This window comes from Ostrea edulis, chromosome 4 (genome assembly GCF_947568905.1).
Source record: "Ostrea edulis chromosome 4, xbOstEdul1.1, whole genome shotgun sequence".
Taxonomy (NCBI): Eukaryota; Metazoa; Mollusca; class Bivalvia; order Ostreida; family Ostreidae; genus Ostrea; species Ostrea edulis.
Genome location: NC_079167.1, coordinates 26,621,425 through 26,644,550, shown reverse-complemented (window position 1 = coordinate 26,644,550; position 23,126 = coordinate 26,621,425). Strand labels below are relative to the sequence as shown.

Here is a 23,126-nt window from a genome sequence, read left to right as displayed (position 1 = left end):
TCATATTGTATATCACTCATTCCCTTAACCTCCTTAAACTGTTATTAGTCACACCATACTTTGCACAGCTTTGTTTCCTCACAGTACGGTGCTCTGTTAGTCTGTAAGTATTCTATATATATTTAACTTATTGTACAGAAACATATCATGTCACATATCGAATCCGACACACTGAGTTATTCAAGTGATATTGATGTATATTTATTATCTAACCTTGCTCAGTCCAGGGCTTCTCTCTACTATATATAAATATCCCCCTGTGCTCAGTCCGAGCCTATTATAACTGCCTCTAAATTTCTTCTTCTTCTTCCAAAATGTACATGGTTCCATCCGGAGCATAGTCGTACATTGACTATTTCTATTATTACGCAGTAAGATCTGTAGTAAGGGTGATATTTATATCTACTCTACTATAAAGGCGAATCCGAAAGTCCTCTGACTATTACCCCCGCTTTTCTATACACGTATCAACACTTCGCGAAAGTTACGTCCCTTGTCCGCCATCTCCCAGATAAAAATCGCATTTCCCTACGTTGGCCTTTGTAATTTTCCTATCTGTAGCTTTGACATCTGTTATTTTTCCATCAACTGCAGTCAACTACAATATGCCCCAGATTGGGCAACCCATTAACTTGTATGAAAACTTGGTAATTGGCTAAAATTCAAAGTAATAACATCTTACATTTGGTAAGGTAAAGAAGGAAAACTTGGTTTTTCACCGATTGACCTTTGGCTTACCCCGCAAAGGGACGTAACTCGCGGCGAAGTGTTGATAGGTGTATTGTGACATGTGTGAGGGACAGTCAGAACAGACTCCATATTAAAAAGTGGGAATTCAGCGACACCAGCTGGTGTCACTGCTTTATCTACCTCTTACAACTTTATTTTGTGGATCTATCTTCCAAGACTCAAGGATTCAGTTATCAGATTATTCTGCAAATTGATCATGATTAATACAATGCCACCGCCATTTAAACAGCCCTAACACAAACAAATGAAGCATCACTTGAATTAGGTCGCCGTCTCACTATTTGATTTCTCTGCACATGATGTCAGCACATAAACACACAAAATTCCATTGTTTAAATGGTGATAGCATCGTATTAATCATGATCTATTTGTAGAATAATCTTCCAAAGACTGAATCCTTATGTAAGAGGTAGATAAAGCAGTGGTAAGAGTCAGAGGAATCTCAGATTATAAAAAGACTTGATTAAATGATGAAAACTTCCTGATACTATAATAATAATAATAATATCCTTTATTTACACTGTTTGAAATGTAGCAGTCAGCCGGGTTCAATAGACGAATGTCAGTTAACTCATTGGGTAGAGCACCTGACAAGAGATATAGGGGGCCTAAATTCGAATCCAGGTCTGGTCTATTGAATTTTCTCCCTTCCTGTTACATTTGGTGCCATTGACCACCCCAGTGCGCGAAATTAACAGTCGACCAATAGACTATGTCTATAGAAAATCTCGTTGGTCTATATCAATCAAAACGGTGATAGACTGACTTGTCTATAGAAAATCTGATCAAGTCATATAAAGTCTGTTACTTTGATTGTTTCTGCCCACCCATTTTTATAATAAAATGTTCCACAATCTAATGATGAATCATTCAAATCCGAATATTCCATTTTAAAAAAAGAGGGAGGAATGGAACAGAATCACCTTGATATGAACTTTCGCTTTAATCTTCATGTGCCCTTGGTCAATTTCACTGATCCAAACCTTGTTGTGTTTAGTATCAAGTATAAGTAAATAAATAAATCCAAGTTTCGTTACCAGTAGTGATCTTGTTTAATCGCTGCTAATCACAGTCTTCGTAATTGCTTTAGGAACTAGGTGGCCATTTCTATATGGATGCATTTTTGCTCTCTGTAAGGTTGGTTGGTTGTATGTTGTTTAACGTCCTGCTTGAGAATCTTTCATTCATATGGGGATGACACCCTATGCTAGCATCGGTGTTTACGGCCTATGAGCAGGGATTGATCTTTATCGTACCACACTTGCTGTTACAAGGGTCCTCGGCTTTTACGGTCTCATCCAAAGGACAATTCCATTTAGTCGCCTCTTATGACAAACAAGGGTACTGAAGACCTCTTCTAACCCCGGATCTTCTGTGAAGGAAATGGGGGGACCCACCGAGTGCAAACTTTCCATAGCTTTAACTGTTTCTTTAGAATGTTGAAAACAGTTGATGAATCATTGTTCATAATATTTGCAAGGTTTTCCACCATATATATTTCATCTTCAGTGATTGGTTTTCATGTGCTAATTTTAATATTTTATTTCAATGTATAGGAATTTGGTGTGGTCTATAGGAAATAAAATGATTGTGGACCGAATGTCTATAGGATTGAAAAGTTAAATTTCACACACTACCACCCCTTAACTTGCAGGTGAAAATCCTGCCAGGGGCCAAAAGAATCTTGGTTGTGTGTCTTTGAGGATGAAGACATGTAAGGAAAGAGGAATGTTATTATGTAGGGGTCAGCCAAGTTCGATAGTTAGCTCATTTGGTAGAGCTAGAGCACCTGACTAGAGATTTATGTGGCCCGGGTTTGAATCTTGGTCTGGTCCATTGCATTTCTCCCTTCCTGTTACAGTTATTCTCTCTCAAAATACTATTGACACAGTAGTAGCTCGCTAGGTTGTGAAAAATTTTGTCTTTAATAAATTCCAGTTTTACAATAATCTGTAAAATTGAATTGTTCTTCAGTAAAAATGAAATAAAGTTGTTGCTTGTCCTTTACTTGCATTAGGGCTTTAATATATGATAGACCTTGTTTGCATCATGCTGTACTTTTATTGGGAATTGAAACTCGTTCAACTTCCCAGAACATTATGCTCTGTGTGCTTGAATACATTACATTACATAGGAGTTTGGTGTGGGCCTCTTCACATCCTCATTTTGTTTGAAATAACATATGTCCCAGAAAACATTCTCCAAATAATATAATCCTATGTTGAAAAGCTAAAATTTAAAACATAGAGCTGATTTCAAATGATGAGCACTATATTTGTTGCAGTTGTGACATATGCATGCTAGTGTATTGATATCGGCATGGTAGACAAAGAGTCACTGAATTCAAAACTTAAAAAAGGAATATCATACATCATATTGGGGATAAAAAATGATAACTGCAAATTTTTTATTTATTTTTTTCTCGGTGTAAAGGTAATAATACATTTACTCTTTGCCCTTTTTTGATGTTATATAGTACAGTTGTATAATACTCAATAAATTTGTGACTTAAACCTGTGATTGTTTGACATTTTATTCTATATACACCATTTTATTTAGAATGATTTTACATTCTTCCCAATTTATGTGAAGGAAAAATAATAACTTTTCATTTGATACATTAATTTTTTGTCAAATGACCATTGCTTTATTGTACAAAATCAGGAATAAATGATTGAAACATGTGTTGTTTGTTATTTTTCTAGCTCTACATCATGGAAGACAGTATATCAACTCCAAAAGATCGCAGTAGAGTGAACTCCCCAGCAGTCACAAGTAATCCTGGAACTCCTCGATCTGAGGATGTGAGAGCCACACCCTCCCCTAATCAGATGAGGAGGGGGCACAATGCTGCAGCACAGCCAATGCAACTAAGTCAGCAACAACTGATGCAGCTGCAGCAACAACATCTTCAGCAACTTCAAACTCAGCAACTAGTCCAGCAACACCAATCTCAGAGCAAATACACCCAACTTTTGGCAGTTATAGAGGACATGGGGAGAGACATTCGGCCAACATACGCTGGTAGCAAGACTTCAGTAGAGAGACTGAAGCGTGGGATTGTTCATGCTCGTATTCTTGTTCGGGAGTGTCTGATGGAATGTGAAAGAAGTGCCAGGACCTAAAACATTGTGTTCACTTTCAATATATTATATATTTATTTGTACTGTAATGGAGTAATAGACTAGACATGAGGAAATGACACCATACAATGACTGGACATTGCTACTTTAGATGACCCTTGTTTACAACTTTTTGAGCATATTAATTTTGCATTCTGACATTTTATTATGTCATGCAGGATCATGATGACTACATTTTAGATAGGAATAGTGTTTTGTATACATCTACTTTGCTGTAGTTCATTCATCTTTGAAAACTGCTGTAAAAACATGTAATTGCTATGGTATATGGCATCCAACATTGTATGTTCAATTTTAGATTTTGAAAGCAATAGTAGCTTTGACTTTCCTCTTTGGAAATTTTTTCATGAAAACATATAAAACACGTCTAAGATGGAAATAATCATTAGACATTTAGCTGTTTGTAGGTATTTTTATGTTTTGAAATAAGAATTTTTGTCATTCTGTACAGTAATTGCATTTTGCACCATACCTTTATGCATAATGAAATCTATTTTGATTTATACAATGTTTCTGAAAAGGTCATGATTAAGGACTATATAGGAAATGATGCATGTACATGTTTATGTGATTTGCAGCATTTGACATCCTGAGAATGCTTGACAATGTAGTCAGCAGCAATACAGCATAAAAACATTCATTTTTCATATCAAATGGTAAATTTTAATGGTAAACTTTTGTATGTCTTGATTACACATGAAATACATGTAATAGTTACAGATAAAATTGCGGACACAGTGTCCTAATGTACATTAAGGAGGAATAGTACTTCACTAGAGAAATTTAATATGGATAAAAAATGGAGGATATGTACAACAATTACTTTATTGAGTCAAAAAATGCAGTTTTAGTAGAGTGTAATCTGGAAAAAAAATTAATTTTAAACCCCTGCTGGACTTAAACCCACAATCGACAGATAAGCAGTTGAAGCATTAAGAGACTGAGCTACTCAGCTGGGCAAATAAAGCCGAAAGTAAATGTCAAATATTGCTGACATTTATATTTTCATTCATGTTTTAAAAGGAAGTCAGCCATTATGATTATGTAGTATTCCTCCTTAAGCATATGTAATGTTACTACAACACACTTCAACTTCACTATGTTGGTGCATTTGGGAGGTGTTGGAGGGTGAGGCTGGATCGCAATGAGATGGATAGTATTATGGCAGATAATACAGTCACCAATCGGTTAACGATATATAGTTAACCAATCCTACGAATATCAAACAAAGAATGCTTACAAGACCTCCAGTAACAACTATGGAACAAGAAGGGAGAAAATATGATGGATCAGACCAGAAGTCTTTGCTTTTACAGTGTTTATGAAAAATCTAGGATTTTTTTTAATGCTGATTTCAGTGGTATTAAATTTTGTAATGCTGAAGAAATTGGTGTATAGAATAATTATGAATGAAATAAAAGTGAATCATTTTGGGCAAAAGTGAATTTTATTATGATGTTCTCGTCTACATAATATGTAAGTTACTTACTAAAATGTGAGTTAAGTTTCATGTTGATGGTGTTGGGGTTTCAACAGTCTCATTTAAAGTCAGCAATTCACAAATTCTATGGTCGTTATGATCTAGTTTGTCAATACAACCTTACAACCTATCATTGGGTCAAATGCTGTCTGACGTGTTTCATACCGATTGTTAGGCCGTTCTTGGCACATTGATTTTGACTACGGATTACTCCGACATAGGGCTCATGGTGTGTGCAACTGGTCGACATTGGATACTTACTCTTCCCGGTCACCTGATCCCACCTTTGATATGGTATGTCCAGGGGTCGGTGTTTGGCCAACTCTTTATTTTGTACTCCTTATAGGAGTTATGAGATTGATCACTTTTTGTTATCTTTGCCTTTCATGCACCAGTTATGGTATTATAGTAAATTGTTGTATGTCATTGTGTGTATTACATGTAACAAATCCTGAGGATAATGAGGAAAAGGCCCAATATTAACTGGCTTTGAAAATTTATCAATTGGCCTTTACTAATATTCATTGTACATGTAATTGACAGAATTTATAGCTGATATAACCAGAATTATACTCAGCATGAGGCTGGTAAAGATGATACCATATAAAGAAATTTGGAAAGTGCTAAAAGCCATCATATATCATCAACGTATGTATTTTCTGTGTACAAAACTACATAGAATCAACAAAGAAAATTATACTTAATCATGCAAGCAGTGTATATAATGCCGACGGCGGAAACTATTGTCTTAGTGTTCATGTTAACGTGCTCCACTTTATTGATCACTCCACCTACCTTAATTAAGCTCAATCCTCATGTGATGTCATGTAGGTTTTCACAAAATCTTTATTTAATCAAACTTTGCACATGAGAGAAATATATCTTTTGGATTAATTTTATTCACTGAATATAGAATAATATATTTGGTAAACTATTGATATTGAAATTTTTTATATTTTCCATAGATAATCAATAAAGTGTTGTCAAGGGCAATAACTCCAATAGTGGTATTTTGTTCTCTGTATGTCTATTGTATGTATCCAATGGTTTCCCTGATATCCACAATTAATTTATACATATTTATAAAGTAGCAGTTTCTTAAACTGTTGACATTGATAATTGGTCAGTTTAACAAGTTTTTATGTATTATATTATTTTTATTAATGAAATTGTGTGATTTTATGATGTTCACATACACTTCAGTTTTTGTATGTCTGACATCTTTGAAAGGTGGCAACGTACACATTGCGTTTAGTTCTTCATCAAATTAAATATAATTAATTCAGTTTTTAGCTCACCTGAGCTGAAAGCTCAAGTGAGCTTTTCTGATCACCCGTTGTCTGTCATCTCTCTGTAAACTTTTCATACTTTCGACTTCTTCTCCAGAACCTCTGGGCCAATTTCAACCTTGGTACAAAACATCATTGGGTGAAGGGGATTCAAATTTGTTCAGATGAAGGACCATACCCCCATCTAAGGGGAGATAATCACAAAAATGCAAAAATAGAGTGTGGTCATTTAAAATCCTCTGAAGAACCACAGGGCCAGAAAAGCTGAAAACATGAAAGCTTCCTGACATAGTGCAGATTCAAGTTTGTTAAAATCATGACTCCTAGAGGTAGGATGGGGTCACAATATGGGCATCAAATATTTTACATGCGGATATGTAGTGAAAATCTCTAAAAGTCTTCTTGTCAAGAACCACTGGGCCATACCTGAAAGCTTCCTGGTATAAAATAGATTCAAGTTTGTTCAGATCATGGGCCCTGAAGGACAGTGGAGGTAGGGTGTGGCTACAATAGGGAATCAATGTTTTACATGCTGATATATAGGAAAATCATCTTCTCCAGAACTAATGGGTCAATTTCAACCAAACTTGGCACAAGTCATCCTTGGGTGAAGGGGATTCAAGTTTGCTCAAATGAATTGGGCCATTCCCCCTTCAAAGGGGAGATGATCACAAAAATGCAAGAATAGGGTGGGACTCATTTAAGAATCTTGTTCTCAAGAACCACTGGGCCAGAAAAGCAGAAATTTATATGAAAGTTTTTTGACATAGCGGAAATTCAAGTTTGTTAAAATCATGACCTCCAGGGTTAGGATGGGGCCACAATAGGGGATCAAAGTTTTACATACAAATATATAGGGAAAATCTTCTTGTCAAGAACCATTGGGCCAGAAAAGTTTATATTTACAAAAAAGCTTCCTGATGTAGGGCATATTGAAGTTTGTATAAATCATGGTCCCTGTAGGTAGGGACTGGTCCACAATATGGGATCAAAGATTTATGTATGGGAAATCTTTAAAAATCTTCCTCTCAAGAACCAGTGGGCCAGAGAAGTTTACATTTACAAAAAAGCTTCCTACAGTGCAGATTCAAGGTTCTCTTGTCTCTTGTTTCATTTTAATATTGATAATTCACATGAGGATGGGGCTACCTTAAAAACTATACAGTTATTTCTTGTATTTATATTTTAACTAATTATTGATAAGTTCTGCTATTTATTTACTTATCTTTTTAAGTATGATTACATTAACAGTAATTATTATATATGAAAAAGTGCAGATATTATGAACTGAGTGATAAATCTCATAAATACCATAAAAAATACAAAATTGAAAGAAAAGCAAACATGGAGCCCTAGAAACACCAGAAGTGAAATTAAGTTCCTAGGATGAGTATAAATTCCCTGTTGACCGTTCATACCTGCCTTGAACACAATATCTTGATCAGGTAAATGGAGTAATCTGTAGCCAAAATCAGTGTGTAAAGAATGGCCTAACAATAGGGTATGAAACACGTCAGACAGTTAAAGACAGGTTGTAGTTACAAATTAAATCATTACAACAACCATAAAATTTACAAGTCCTTTGGGCAACAAATCCGTTCTCGAGTCAAACAAAACAGTTGTTGTCCTCGGACCCATTTAATAACTGTTTATTGTTATACACCTTAATTTTTTAAAGGTTGTTTCTACTAGATGCACATACTTTATTGAATTTGAAATTCTTGATTGCATAAATTCATCAACGTATCCACTATTTAATAAGAGTACCACAAACGTACAGTACAATATATGCCCATCGGACAGTGAAATTCAACCTGGAAGCTTATTGTGCACTCTGAATTGAAACAACACACATTCTGAATAGAAAAGCCTTAAAGTGGGTCATGGTGCACCAATCCATCTGACATGTGAACTGATTATGTATTTCTCTGAGAGTGAGGTTGTGACAAAATGTCGGTGCAATATCTATCTATGATGATTGATTGATTGATGTTTTCCACCACACTCAAACAATTTTTCAGTTATATGGTGGCGCCCAGTTCTTATTGGTGGAAGAGAAAACCCAGATACAATGTACCTGGGAAGAGACCACCAACCTTCCGAAAGTAAACTGGGAAACTTTCTCACTTACTGGCGCGAGCGGGTATCTATGATGATAAAAAGTCCAGGAAACCATTTGATCTACTTTTAGCCCAAAAGTAGGCCATGGTGCAACAATTAAGTTGAAATTTTTGAAATGTGAACTGATTATGTATTTCTCTGAGAGGAAGGTTATGACTAAATTTCAGAGCAATACCTGTGACCATACCAAAAAAAATCTGGAAAACTGTTTAACCTACTTCTACTCATAAGTACTTTAGGTCATAGTGCGCCAATCCAGATGAAAATAATTATGCTAACTGCACTTGTCTTCCTCCAAGAGGAAGCCTTTGACTAAATATCTGTAACCTTAAGGAAAAAATGTCCAGAAAACTGTTTGACCTATTTTTAGCCAAAAAGTAGGTCAAGGATGGAACAATTTAGCTGAAATGCAAACTGAATTTGTATTCCTCTGAGAGGAAGCCTTTGACTAAATATCAGAGCAATATCAGTGTATCCGTTATGAAAAAAGTCTGGAAAACTCTGACCTATTTGTAGTCCAAAAGTAGGTCAAGGATGGACCAATCCAGCTGAAATGCAAACTGAACTTGTATTCCTCTGAAAGGAAGCTTATGTGTAAATTTCAGGGCAATATCTGTATCTGTAAGGAAAAAGGTCCGGAAAACTGTTTGACCTGCTTATAGCCCTAAAGTGGGTCAAGGATGGACCAATCCAGCTGAAATGCAAACTCACTGTTACAATTCTTGAGGGGGAAATTGTGACCAAATTTCAAAGTTGTACATGCATCCATTACAGAAAAAAGTCTGGAAAACATGACCCCGGACGGACGGACAGACAGACGCACGGACAGAGCCATAACATAATATGTCCCGTCTAATGAAGGGCGTATAAAAGATATACCCATTGTCCTAATTGATAATCAGTAATTACATTTTTTGTGTTTCTGCTCTGCATTTTATCAAATAAATTCTGTATTTCAACTGTCAAATCAGTGAACCTTGGCATTATGTAAACAAAGCAGCAGACCAAGAATCACTGCAATGTGTGACTTGGTATTAATCAAGCGATCAGTAATATGTGATTATTAACTCTGGAAATTGTCCTTTTTTTGTAGCATAATGGAGACCAGTCATAGAATGGTTGAGACCTATCAGGTTTTAGACACAGGATTTTATGCTGACTCAGTGGAATGGTGTCCACATGATGGTTACCATGACATCCTGCTGTGTGGGACTTACCAGCTGGACGAAGGTCAGGAAAAGGTAACTCAGTAAAATGCTGTTACAGCAAAGCTACGAAAGTACCATGCTGGGATGGTCAATTTCACTCTGCTTGAATTGTAGTTCATTGGATATCCAAAGAGTTCTTTTTTCGCAGCTGAGTTAAGGCTATCTGAGAAAAATCACAGTGCTGTTATAAATGTACCTCTGTGCACTTTGCGCTATATGACATCACAATGAAAAAGTACGTCACTGCATACATATTGTATGGTGGGGAAAGTGTCATAACATTTTGTCGTTATTATACCCCTCGCAACAAGTTGTGGGGAGGGGGGGGGGGGTATACTGGAATCGGGTTGTCCATCTGTCTGTCCGTCCGTCTGTAGACGCAATGGTTTCCGGCCTCTAAAGCATTATCCTTTCCACCTACCATCACCATATCATATATATGGACTACCCATGGGATGAAGATGTTCCCTATCGATTTTGGGGTCAAAAGGTCAAAGGTCAAGTGCACTGGACATCGAAGTAGCAATATGGTTTCCTGGCTCTAAAGCGTTATCCTTTCCACCTACAGTCACCATATCATACATATGGACTACCCATGGGATGAAGATGTTCCCTATTGATTTTGGGGTCAAAAGGTCACGTGCACTGGACATCGAAGTAGCAATATGGTTCGGTTTGTCATGCCATTTGTTTTTTACACTCAGAAAAGAGGTAGTTTATACCTATTACCAACACCCTTTGGGAGATTGGGGTGAGTGGGGGGTATTCTTAGTGAGCATTGCTCACAGTACCTCTTGTTTACAACTGTTATCAAGTGATAAGCTGTATACATGAAATAATTTCTTGTCAAATGATTATATATAAATATTGCATGTAGTTGAGCGTAACATTGAAAATTTTCACCTCGAGAAAACCATTGTCAACCGTGGCGTAGACGTGTTTATTACAAATGCTCAAACGATGTCGTCTAGTAATCTACGGCGAACCGTACGCGCATAAATTTGACGCATGTGAGAATTTTTATAATATCACCCGTTGTCAAGTACTGTTACCCGTTGCTAGATACTATCAGCCTGGGGCACATGTTTTCTGTTCTCAGAGGGTAACAATATGTTTTTTCAAACGGTTGGGCGTCAACAATTGGTTTCCGGATGATAACTCGAAAAGTTTACAATCTAATCAAATGAAACTTTGATATATTGTTGGGTACCAGGTAAGGAAAACCCCTATTGATTTTGGAGAAAAATGGTCAAAGGTCAAGGTCACAGTGACCGAAAATAGAATAAAAATTTCAGGAAAATTTGGTTTCCGGATGATAACTCCGAAAGTTTAAATCCAAATCAAATGAAACTTTGATATATTGTTGGGTACCAGGTAAGGAAGACCCCTATTGATTTTGGAGAAAAAAGGTCAAAGGTCAAGGTCACAGTGACCGAATATAGAATGAAAATTTCAGAAAAATTTTGTTTCCAGATGACAACTCCGAAAGTTTAAATCCAAATCAAATGAAACTTTGATATATTGTTGGGTACCAGGTAAGGAAGACCCCTATTGATTTTGGAGAAAAAAGGTCAAGATCACAGTGACCGAATATAGAATGAAAATTTCAGAAAAATTTGGTTTCCAGATGACAACTCCGAAAGTTTAAATCCGAATCAAATGAAACTTTGATATATTGTTGGGTACCAGGGAAGGAAGACCCCCATTGATTTTGGAGAAAAAAGGTCAAAGGTCAAGGTCACAGTTACCGAATATAAAATGAAAATTTCAGAAATATTTGGTTTCCGGATGATAACTCCGAAAGTTTAAATCCAAATCAAATGAAACTTTGATATATTGTTGGGTACCAGGTTAGAAAGACCCCTATTGATTTTGGAGAAAAAAGGTCAAAGGTCAAGGTCACAGTGACCGAATATAGAATGAAAATTTCAGAAAAATTTCGTTTCCAGATGACAACTCCGAAAGTTTAAATCCAAATCAAATGAAACTTTGATATATTGTTGGGTACCAGGTAAGGAAGACCCCTATTGATTTTGGAGAAAAAAGGTCAAAGGTCAAGGTCACAGTGACCGAATATAGAATGAAAATTTCAGAAAAATTTCGTTTCCAGATGACAACTCCGAAAGTTTAAATCCGAATCAAATGAAACTTTGATATATTGTTGAGTACCAGGGAAGGAAGACCCCCATTGATTTTGGAGAAAAAAGGTCAAAGTTCAAGGTCACAGTTACCGAATATAAAATGAAAATTTCAGAAATATTTGGTTTCTTGATGATAACTCAGAAAGTTTAAATCCGAATGAAATGATACTTGAAGATATTGTTATGTACCAGGTAAGGAAGACCCCTATTTACTCTGGAGAAAATAGGTCAAAGGTCAAGGTCACAGTGACCAAAAATAGATTTAAAATTCCAAAAGGATTTGGTTTCCGGAGGATAACTCGAAATTTTTTAATTTGAATCAAATTAAACTTGGATATATTGTTGGATACCAGCAAAGCAAGGCCCCTATTGATTTTGGAGAACAAAGGTCAAGGTCACAGTGACCGAATATAGATTGAAAACTTGAAAAATATGGTTTCTGGACAGTAACTCGAAAAGTTTAAAACTGAAATTAGTTCTTCACAATTATAAATATACCACGTCATTCCTGGCTTTACAATGTATCCCATGCAACTTGGCTCATGCACCCCTGGGTTCATATACTGATTTTTAATGTATAGTACCGTATATACTCGCCTATAAGTCGGTCCGCCTATAAGTCGGTTGTATTTTTTAGGGTTATTTTGTAGGAATTTGCCATTGACCCGCTTATAAGTCGGTACAATTTTTTGTCAGAATCGGTTGACAATTTCAAGTCAATGCTCTAGTGTTTTTACCTATGTTTCAACAAATATTTTGAGAAATTGATAATTAGGGGGTGCTCAATATCCAAGCCATATGTGTTAGGGGTTTAAACACAACCCTTGATCTGTTATGGGCAATGATCCCTTGTTTATCTAAGCAATTGTGGTCTCCTAATTACCAGTACCTGACACTGTGTTTACTTAGTGGCACACGCCTCTGTTACTGTGGGATTCCTGTATAATTCATTGTAACAACAATAGAGTTTTTAAGAGTCAAGAATGATGATCTAAATTATCTGTTAACAATATTCATTTTTGTATGAAATATATTTCAGTCGGTATACATATGAATATTTCAATATTAAATCGGATTCGTGATTCAATTTTACCGATAAACGATAGATGAGTTGAATTGAAAGTATTAGTTTCGGGTAAATAATTTTTAACTAAACAAAAATATGTAAATACTTGTACTTTATACATGATTTTAAAATACATAAATAATACACTATGTCTAGATATTTGTGAACAATAATCATTTGTGTGGTAGTCCATGATAATCGTCGGAGTTGTTTTAAAAAAAAACACTACATTATGCCTCCCAGAAAAATACCAATCTTCTTAGGACGTGCCTATAAGTCGGACATAGAGTTTTGGACCAAAAATTGACTCCCAAAAATCCGACTTATAGGCGAGTATATACGGTATGCATGAAGGTAATATTCATATTATATTGTGACCTTGAAATCGCCCCTAATCTGAATGACTGATGCGTTTAAAAATTCCCTTATGTACATAAATAATCTCATACTACAGAAACAGTGGCAAAGTTCAGGTTCATCTGCTATAAAAAAAACAATATGAATTTTTCTGAAATATATTCTAGATATATTCATGCATTTGAAAAGTATAGGGAGCAATTTCTGTCTTGTATATTAACGGTATGATATGTATAGGAATATGGACAACTCCAGTAATTCGCTGATGACTGTTGATATGTTGTTAAATTATAGCATGTTTAGTTTGAGTATGCATTTGCTCCCAACACTTTTCATGTTAAGGATTTTTATTTCTCTCTGAGTTTATCAATAAATATTCAGCTGGTTACCCGCATCAACCTGAACTTTTGTTCACAAGTAGGGCCTCTTGCTGTTTTCCAAAAATAAAGCGTTACATGATATTCAACTACGTCACGGGAAATTACCTTGAGGGGAATTTACAGTAGCTCAGTCACAGTCAACATATAGGTAGTATCATTTCGATGTTTAACCGTAACAAGTGTAATGATACCTGTGAATTTGACGTGTAATGTCACCCCATGATTATATTGTGCATTTTGCTATGGAAGCCCTTAACCTAGTTGCGTTATTTTTAGTACCGTGGTACCAGGAGATTTAATTCAAATGACTTTGTTTTGCATGTATGCCATAATTCATATTATGGTCATGTTCAATATGACTGTGTTTAACTATTTGTCTTTTCAACATAGAAAAGTAGACATGCTGTTTTCTTCTCATGACCACATGCATATTCAAAATTATATTCTCTTACTCACTGTAAAAGTTCAGTGACAGTATATTTTGTACCTTGCACTGTATACATATAATCATATGTGGTTGCTATCTTGAAATATAAGTGATATTAGGGGGAGGTTAAGTTTTCAAGGGGCCCAAGTTCAAATCCCAGTCTGGTCCATTGCATTTTCTCCCTTCTTGTTACAGAAGGAAAAACTAAAGCATTGTAAACAGTCTAGTTTTAGCAATGTTTCAGGGCTTGGGCCATTTAACAGGAAGACATCTATTCAATCTCTAGTCAGGTCCTCTACTAAGTGAGCTATCTGGCCATCGTTGATCGAACCCAGCTGACCGCTACGTTCCTCCCTCCTTGAATTGTCTTCACACTTGAAGACACAACCCATATTTTCTTTTGCCCCTGGCAGGACTATCACCAGGGGTGGTCACTGGCACCAAATGTAATACAAAGGGAGAAGGGGGAAAATGCAACAGACCAGACTGGGATTCAAACCCAGGCCCCCTGAATCTCTTAAGTCAGGTCCTCTACCAAGTGAGCTATCTGGCCACCAGCGATTGAACTCAGCTGACCACTATACTGCAATACAAGATGAACAATTTTCTTTCTGGAGACAGCTATTAGACTTTACTTTAGACTAAGCTGAACAGCTACACATTAGAAATCACGATGTTAACTTCAAAACCATTATAAGATTTAACACATGATGAGGATTGCCTGAGTACTTTTTGTTGTATTGAGTTTTCATTATTGGATCAATGCAAGGGGTAGTAGCAGAATAAAATATGATGTACATGTGTATCGGTATTTTCAGAAAGATGTGAATTCTGATGACACAACTGAAACAAAAACTCAAACCCGACATGGAAACGTACAGGTCTACAAACTGATAATGGATGATGGATCATACTCATTAGTGAAGACCGCAGTGATTGGTTTGTACATGTACTAATTAGTCCCAATTTGTAGTATGTACTTATTAATGAAGACCTCAGTGATTGGTATGTACTAATTAGTCGCAGTCTGTAGTATGTACTTATTAGTGAAGACCGCAGTGATTGGTATGTACTAATTAGTCCCAGTCTGTACTTAATGACTTTGATCACTCTCTGTCAATGGTATTGACTCAGATTTATATACAGTCCTCAACTATAGTACTGTATGTGTCATTATTTCAGCGTATGTAAAATTTGATGCAATCGAACCTGATACACTATTTGGCATAAACACGATTTTGTACGATAATAGATAAATAGAAAATAAGTACACCTGTACACACAGAAACATATACTCTATGTACAAAAAACAAATTCTGAACTAAGTACTGTGTATTCTAGCTGATTTCTGCGTAATCTGTGGTGATGAGGATCAAAATGGGGCGAGGTGGAATGAGGATGGAATTCAGACACTAATTGGGGCAGAGTATTTCACAAATGCATCGTGATAAACTCAATATCTTCATGTATTGTTAGTCTACTAACCACGGTCAAGGTGCACTGTAAATCTACTTTACACACACAACTTGAGAGTTTGACTTTAATTCTTTAAACTTTTTGGGCAACTTAGATTGCATACCATTATAGCTAGAAAGCACAGGGGCTAAGCCCGTTTGGGCCCGAACTATATATATATAGTTATATATTTATGGTATCACAGAGTTTGGGCCCAAACGGACTTAGCCCCTGTGATAGAAAGCCTAAACTAAAATTTACTGAAATGACTGGGCTGTATAGACGTATACCGGGTATTACAAATGCAGATTTATATGTCAGACATGCCAGGCGTCCTTGACATTAAGTGGAGTCCTGACTTGGTGGGTGACAGGCCTGTCTTTGGATTGGTCAACTCTGTCGGTGCAGCTGAACTCTATGTGATAGACCAAAGAGAAGGAGTGGGTGGCGGATCCACAAATACTGAGGTCACAAAGCTTGCAGGAGTGAACCTGGGAGAGAATGTGCTAGGCTTATCCTTAGATTGGGCAAACAGAATTACTAAGAGGTATGTGGAGAGTGATCTGTCAATTTTGTAAAAGGAGGCCAAACATTAGTCATATATTTATATAAACTCGGTAGAAGTATACAACAGACATGGGGAAGTGTTTTACTTTGTTCATTTATGTATTGTATATGAGCAGTGCATTGTCAGTGAACTCATACCAATGTATTTAGTGCCCCGCTATATGGCAGATGCCCTAGTGATCACTCTGTCTGTCCCTCTATCCTTCGTTCAGTGCTTTCAAAGGCATTGGGATAACTTAAGTTTCCTTGGGAAGATTTTCTGAATCATAAATTTCATATATGATATGTAGATTTAATAGGCAGAGGAAGACCCCTATTGATTTTTAGAATTATTGTCTGTTGTTAAGGAGTTATGGGACTTAGATTTTTAAAAATATTATTATGGAATGGAATAGCTTAAGATTACATGAGAAGTTTTTTGTAAATTTTGTACACAGTACTCTAATTAGGAAGAGATTCAAGAACCCTTTCAATTTTCAGATTTCCGTCTGTCTGTTTGTCAGCACTATCTATAGCTTGCAATAACTAAGTTTCTTGGAAAGATTTTCATCTGTCCATCCATCCATCTGTTTATTCATCCGGCACCATTGCTGGGCCCTCTCTGACTTGTCAGTTTTCTAGTTACACATGGAATGTTTACAAGGAGGCAACTTTGAAATTATCATTTATCTTAAATAGCAACCCTCCACAACTGTCAACCTCCTCTTCAGATGGGCACGCTCAAATTCATCAGCTGGCATCAGGGGAGCTAACTCCAGTTTCTTCATGGAAGGCACATGACTATGAAGCCTGGATCACAGCTTATAATTATTGGGACAAAAATGTCCTATACACAGGTGTTTTGTTTTGTTAAAGGATTTCAGTAAATGTTTGCTGAATGATATTGCTAGTATGGAGAGAGTACTGCAACAGCCATATCTGGCCCTAAATTTTAACTTTCTTTGAATTCTCTGAAATTCAGTAATTTTCGTTGTTGAAATTGCTGAATGAAAATAGAAAATATATCCCTCCCCCCCCCCCCCCCCCCCCCCAAACTGATTCCAAGTTTTCAATACGACGCCACAAAGTTGGCCATGTTTTACTTTTTATTCAAAATTGTCCAAAATGTTAAGTTTTCAGTTAATTTTTCAAATAGAAATCATGGGCCACATATATCAACCAAATTTAAATGTTTTCATATACATATGCAACACTGAGATATGAATAATTAACGTATCTTGATTTCATTTCATTGTGTATTACTGACAGTTTTACATATTGTCATATCTGTAGGTGGGGATGATTGCCGTCTGAAGGGTTGGGATCTAAGGCAGAATTCTTCCTCACCGATCTTCTCCAGTAAAAGGTAGCACCTAATTCGTATATGTGATTGTAACTCTTAATTAACAGAGTTTTGAACCATAATATCACATCTATCCAACACTAGTTTATGGACTTTTTACAAAGATCTACATTATTTATTGATAAAACTCTTTTATATCTAGGCATGAAATGGGTGTCTGCAGCATTCAGTCCTGTCCCATCAGAGACTCTCTTCTTTGTACAGGCAGGTATGTGATACCAGGATGTTAGTCATTTGAGCACTACGTTTATAAAGAGGTTCAGAGGACACCATAAATAACTCCTTATATCCATCGTTTGTTTATATCTCTGTAGCCATGGTATGTTTGTAAAAAACCACAAGATACAATGTAGTAAAGCAATTAATTAAGTTTCTTACTGAATAGATTCTGAATGTCATCGCTAATCTTGGGGGAAAAACTATGCATATTATAGAACTTCCTCAAATTTTTGAAAGATACATATATTTTAAAAAGTTCTACGTCAAAAAAAATACTTGTACATATTTCACTTTTTTTAAAAAAAAAAATGATTGCATCAATGACAGGTAAGCTCACCCGGGGGAAATGCCATGTTTGCATCACAATTAACCAGAGTGCATCCGTTAATAACTGATGTTTCCTTTTTTAATTGTTATAGGATTTCATGATGGATTTCTGAACAAAATGTCTTTCATGCCTTGGCAGGAACAATGCTTTCTTGATTAAAAGTCTTAATCATCAGAGTGTGGATTAGTACAGGTATATTTGTACAGGTGCATTTGCTGCGCGTGTCACATGGAGGAAAATCTCAGAAAACATCAATATTGTTTTTACTTCCTGAGTACCTTGTTCATTGTGTTAAATGAAATCTGACATTAAAAAACCATGTTGTATGAGATTGTCTGAAATCCTCAAAATTTCAAGTGAAGCCTCAGATGGGTGATTTATAATGTTCAATTTAATTCAGTTTATTGGCTCTGAGCCACACCTTTGCATTTAGTCATGTTACAGTAACAACATACAAATGATTATTGTAAGGTATTTCATGTTCACATATTTTACATGATCACTGTCCTTGCCTAAGAGCAAAATTTGTTGGATGTTTATCAATACCAGAGTCAATCTTATGTCAGTAATTTTTTCATTTGATAATCATACTGGGATTTTAAATAGCTTTCTAATGATATAGACTTTAATAAAGTTATTTATTTCAAATCTGATGTCAGTAAATCTTTCATGCATCTTTAAAATTGTTTGTTTTTTTCATTTTGTTTATCACATTGATAAATATGTAAGGTCTCTAGCTTACATCAAATATGCACTTAGAACTTTTCAATACTAAAGAAGATGTGGTTTTCTTCTTCATCTTGTTTTAAGTCAGCATTTTGGAAAACTCTATATGGTTGTTATAGTGATCTTATTTGCAGTACAACCTGTTGTTCGATTGAATGCTGTCTCCTCCTTCTTCATCGTTTTCTTCTTCTCTTTCTGGACCTGGTTCTTCAAAGAATGTATCATATGCATCTTCCTCTTCTACCAAACACTGGACCTGTATCATGTCCAGGTAGACAACAGCTGCACTTAAATCCTCATTGATTGCAGTTTTAAACAATAAACATGATAAAAATGATACACTGTATATGTTAGGATTTTGTAGTCTGCTAGAACTCCAGCTGATGTTAATGCTGAAACATCTGACGAGAGCATGTTTCACTGCTAAATTGTTCTCTGGAAGAAGGAGAACTTGTATGCATTCTTGTATGATGGAATTTCTCACAGATTGTGTATCCCCTGGCTTTAGAGTCTCCTGGTGTGGTGAATTGTTTGAACAGTTCTGTGACATCTCCATGAATGATCTTAGTACATCATGGTTTGTCTTGCCTTAAGGATGGTGCTAACTGTTCCAGGGTATAGTCTCTCTAGTCGTTGGTACTGACTATTGCAGCCCTTCTCTTTACCATCTCGGTGGAATTGATGTGCTGTGCAGGAACCTCACAAAAGTGCTGCATATTATAAGGTTGATCTCAGCATAGCTTTATAGACCATTTCCTTGGCAGACGGTTAGCCGTCTTTCATGTTGTGACATATAAAATCCAAAAGTTCTGTTGACCTTGGTGGTGATGTTACTAATGTGTGTATTTCTCGTCAGGCCCTGGCTAATGGTGATGCCTAGGTATTTACATGTTTCTCTCTTGAGTTTGTAGCCTACGTGGTATGATGTTGGGATCGGTTTATTTTTATTGGTTATGTGAACAACTGTACACTGTATTTATATGTTAAAAAATGTCTGCAAGAGCAGTTACTGAAAGTATTAGTAAAGTGGTGCTCAAAATTGATATAGGCAATTTAATCCTCAGGTAAAATCAAGATATCACTTTAGGTTTTCTTTGATGCATTTTCTCCAGTTCAGATTATTTGTTGCTGCGCTCCATGTCACATATGGTCTACTTGTAGTTATGATGAGCACCTACTTGTGTGGGACAGTAGACAGATGAAGCAGCCTTTGGCAGACACACGATTGGACGGGGGGATCTGGAGAGTGAAATGGCACCCACAGCATGGTCACAAGATCCTGACTTCCACGATGTATAATGGGTATCATGTAGTGGATGCAGAACATGTATTAGGTGATTACTGTTAGTGTTTAATGGTAAACTGGAAAATTAATGTAATTCTAATATAATTATACATCAATTGTAACTCTAATTATTTTATTATATTTTGAAAAAGGGATAGAACTCTTAACACTGATTTTTTTTCAAGATAATACCGTAGAGCATTTTTTTTTACATGGGGTGAAAATTTTCGCAGTTTATTGTGGTTTTGTATTATGCTGACAAATCTTTAATAGCTAAATTTGCACCGAAATGTGTCTGCAATCATATTATGTATTTTCTCAAGAAAAATACCCCTGTATAGCAATTGAGTTTTGTTTTATGTCAAAGGAACACAGGTAGCACTCTTCATTTTGGGAGTTAGATAAACTACAGATTTTTTTTATGTCAGTTGTTGCTGACGACAGTAAAATGTTTCACAGATAAGTTATTAACACTACACTGCTTTGGAACTCCTTGTCTATCAAAATATATTCCGCTAAAATTATTTGTACACCTATGAGATAGAAAATCACCAAATCTTACACCTGCAGAGAAAACCTGCTACATTGGTTGGAATATGGTACAATAAAAAAACCCATACATTTTCGTATTTTAAAGTTAAAACTTCTTTTGAAGGCATGATTTTAAAGGAAAATTACATTACAGGATGGAACATACCTTTATTGTACCTTGAATCATGTGCAGTATATGCTACTCAGAAATTGTATTTGTATGCTTTCTCTGAACAGGTGGGAAGATGCCTATATTGCATCATTATGAAAAGGATGTTTCCCTTGGATACGGTGCCGACTGGTGTTATGATGCCTCAACTGACAATCTCATAGCAACATGTTCATTTTATAACCATTCTCTGCAATTATGGCGACTTACAACTCAAAGTGAAGATGTGAGATAAAATAAATCGCTAAACGAAACAAGAGTTCTTTTGTCATCTCTATAAAGTGAATGAAATATGGTGTTATTTTGGTATATGAGCAATTACCCAATACTCTTTTATTCTAAGGGACTAGGAGTGATTGCAACCAGTTGAAGCCCTTAATCTAAAATGTTACATCTCTAAATTTGAGACATTTAATCTATACTGAAATATTGTGAAATGAAGATGGAAGATTCATTTTTACAACTGATAAATATTTTCTAATTTGATGTTACAAAGTTTATGACATTATATATTTTTCTAGAAAATTGTCAAAAATGTAATCTTTTCAGGCAATTTCAAAATAATATATAATGCCACAAATTAAAGAAACTCAAATAGGTAAATTTACATGTCAGTACAACATTGATTGTTATTGACCATATACTTATTATCTATTTTGATATTTTCCTCTAATGCTGCAGTTGTCATGTAGTGTTCATTATATGCATGATTATGCAAAATTGTAAACCAACTTTTATTTTCATGCGAGAAATTTTCGTGAGGTTTGCAAGAACCTCTTCATCGCGAACATTTCTTGCTGCAAACCAGACCTTTTCATGTTTCGTGGTCACAAAAATAGTCACTGTGAACTAGTTCCTCTCTGGTAAATCGCAAAATAAGTTGTCGAGAAGAAAAGTCAGTTTACGGTATTTTCAGAATCATTTTTATTGACAACTTTTATTTTGGAATCTCCTTTTTATTTCATTTATTTTGGAATAAATTACTTACTACAAGCCTATATTGATTTGAATGTGCATGGTCAATACATGCAGCCCATAATTTCTGAACCTAATGCAGATTTTTTTAATGGGTAATGCAAGTATTTGACGTGACATAGTACATACTATTATAGAATATTTGTAGAATATTTTAAAAATAATTTGCTTTATTCATTGTAAACTGCCTAATCTGACACCTGTGTAATCCGTTTCACAGGGCATCCTGACCCTTCTTTTCATTCTGGATTTCAAATTTTCATTGTGTTTACGTCTATTTATTCTGACACACTGTGCATTCAGACAAAAAAAATTACCTTCCAGTGCATTTCAGATTAAACAGGATTCACTGTATGTACACTGTATATATATCCCACTTATATACTTATCATAACAACAAAATGCAAACACTCCTGTCATTTCATTTTTGCTAGCCAAGGGTGTACGATCCGCACCGCATTTCTCTTGTAGAGAAGCATAGCAGATTGTAAAACCTTGGCTACATTTCAACTTTTATCATCCACAGATTACTCCTAATATTTAATCAGCTCTTAACCAGTCAGTGACATTGCTTTCATGTATATACTCAAGTATGCACTCATCATTTCATCAAACAATTTCTAAAAATTAAATAAGATTCTAAAGATAAGTAAAGTTTGAAGATATTCAGTATTGTGTGTAAGTTATGATTGTGTGAATTTGTTTGTTTTCAAAAAATGTTATGTTCCTCTCAATTAACTTGCTCAGACCAGCTTGCATACTGAAAATAATCTGGTCTGTAAAGATTGCAAATGAATTATGAGTTGGAGAATAAGCCAACATGGAAAAGATCAGTAACATCATAAAAAGGAGGAGATGGAAGTGAATAGGGCATGTTCTAAAAAAGAAAACTATAATAGCCATGCCAGAACAGCCTTAGACAGGACACCTGTAGGGTGAAGAAAGACCGAAGGAAACCTCAGCTGGAAAACTGTAGAAAGAGAAAGAAAACAACTGAGATTCAGGTCGTGGGATAAGGCCACCAGGAAAGACAGAACAAATTGTAGGGAAATTATCTATGGCCCAACACTCTACATGGAGTGATGGAACTGATGAATCCAGAATCATCGTCCTTTGGTTCCTCATCACGCTTCAGCCTGATCTCACTGGGGGCTTCAAGTCAGTATC

General features: G+C 35.7%; 2 protein-coding genes across 3 annotated transcripts; both read left to right on the top strand.

Moving 5' to 3' along the window:
* Positions 1–33: 33 nt before the first annotated feature.
* Positions 34–5,333, top strand: LOC125668927 (cyclin-dependent kinase 2-associated protein 2-like). Its single transcript, XM_056162121.1, has 2 exons — positions 34–103; positions 3,456–5,333. The coding sequence occupies exon 2, from the start codon at positions 3,465–3,467 to the stop codon at positions 3,873–3,875; it is 411 nt and encodes a 136-aa protein (XP_056018096.1). The 5' UTR covers positions 34–103; positions 3,456–3,464; the 3' UTR covers positions 3,876–5,333.
* Positions 2,410–21,238, top strand: LOC125672214 (diphthine methyltransferase-like). 2 transcript variants are annotated; one of them, XM_056162120.1, is made up of 9 exons: positions 2,410–2,464; positions 9,877–10,024; positions 15,181–15,301; positions 16,139–16,364; positions 17,063–17,220; positions 17,657–17,729; positions 17,869–17,934; positions 20,161–20,333; positions 21,053–21,238. In XM_056162120.1, the coding sequence occupies exons 2-9, from the start codon at positions 9,881–9,883 to the stop codon at positions 21,217–21,219; spliced, it is 1,128 nt and encodes a 375-aa protein (XP_056018095.1). In that variant the 5' UTR covers positions 2,410–2,464; positions 9,877–9,880; the 3' UTR covers positions 21,220–21,238. The 2 variants fall into 2 exon arrangements, with proteins under 2 accessions (XP_056018095.1, XP_048764326.1); XM_048908369.2 differs by lacking the exon at positions 2,410–2,464 and adding an exon at positions 8,684–8,805.
* The last annotated feature ends 1,888 nt before the right edge of the window (positions 21,239–23,126 follow it).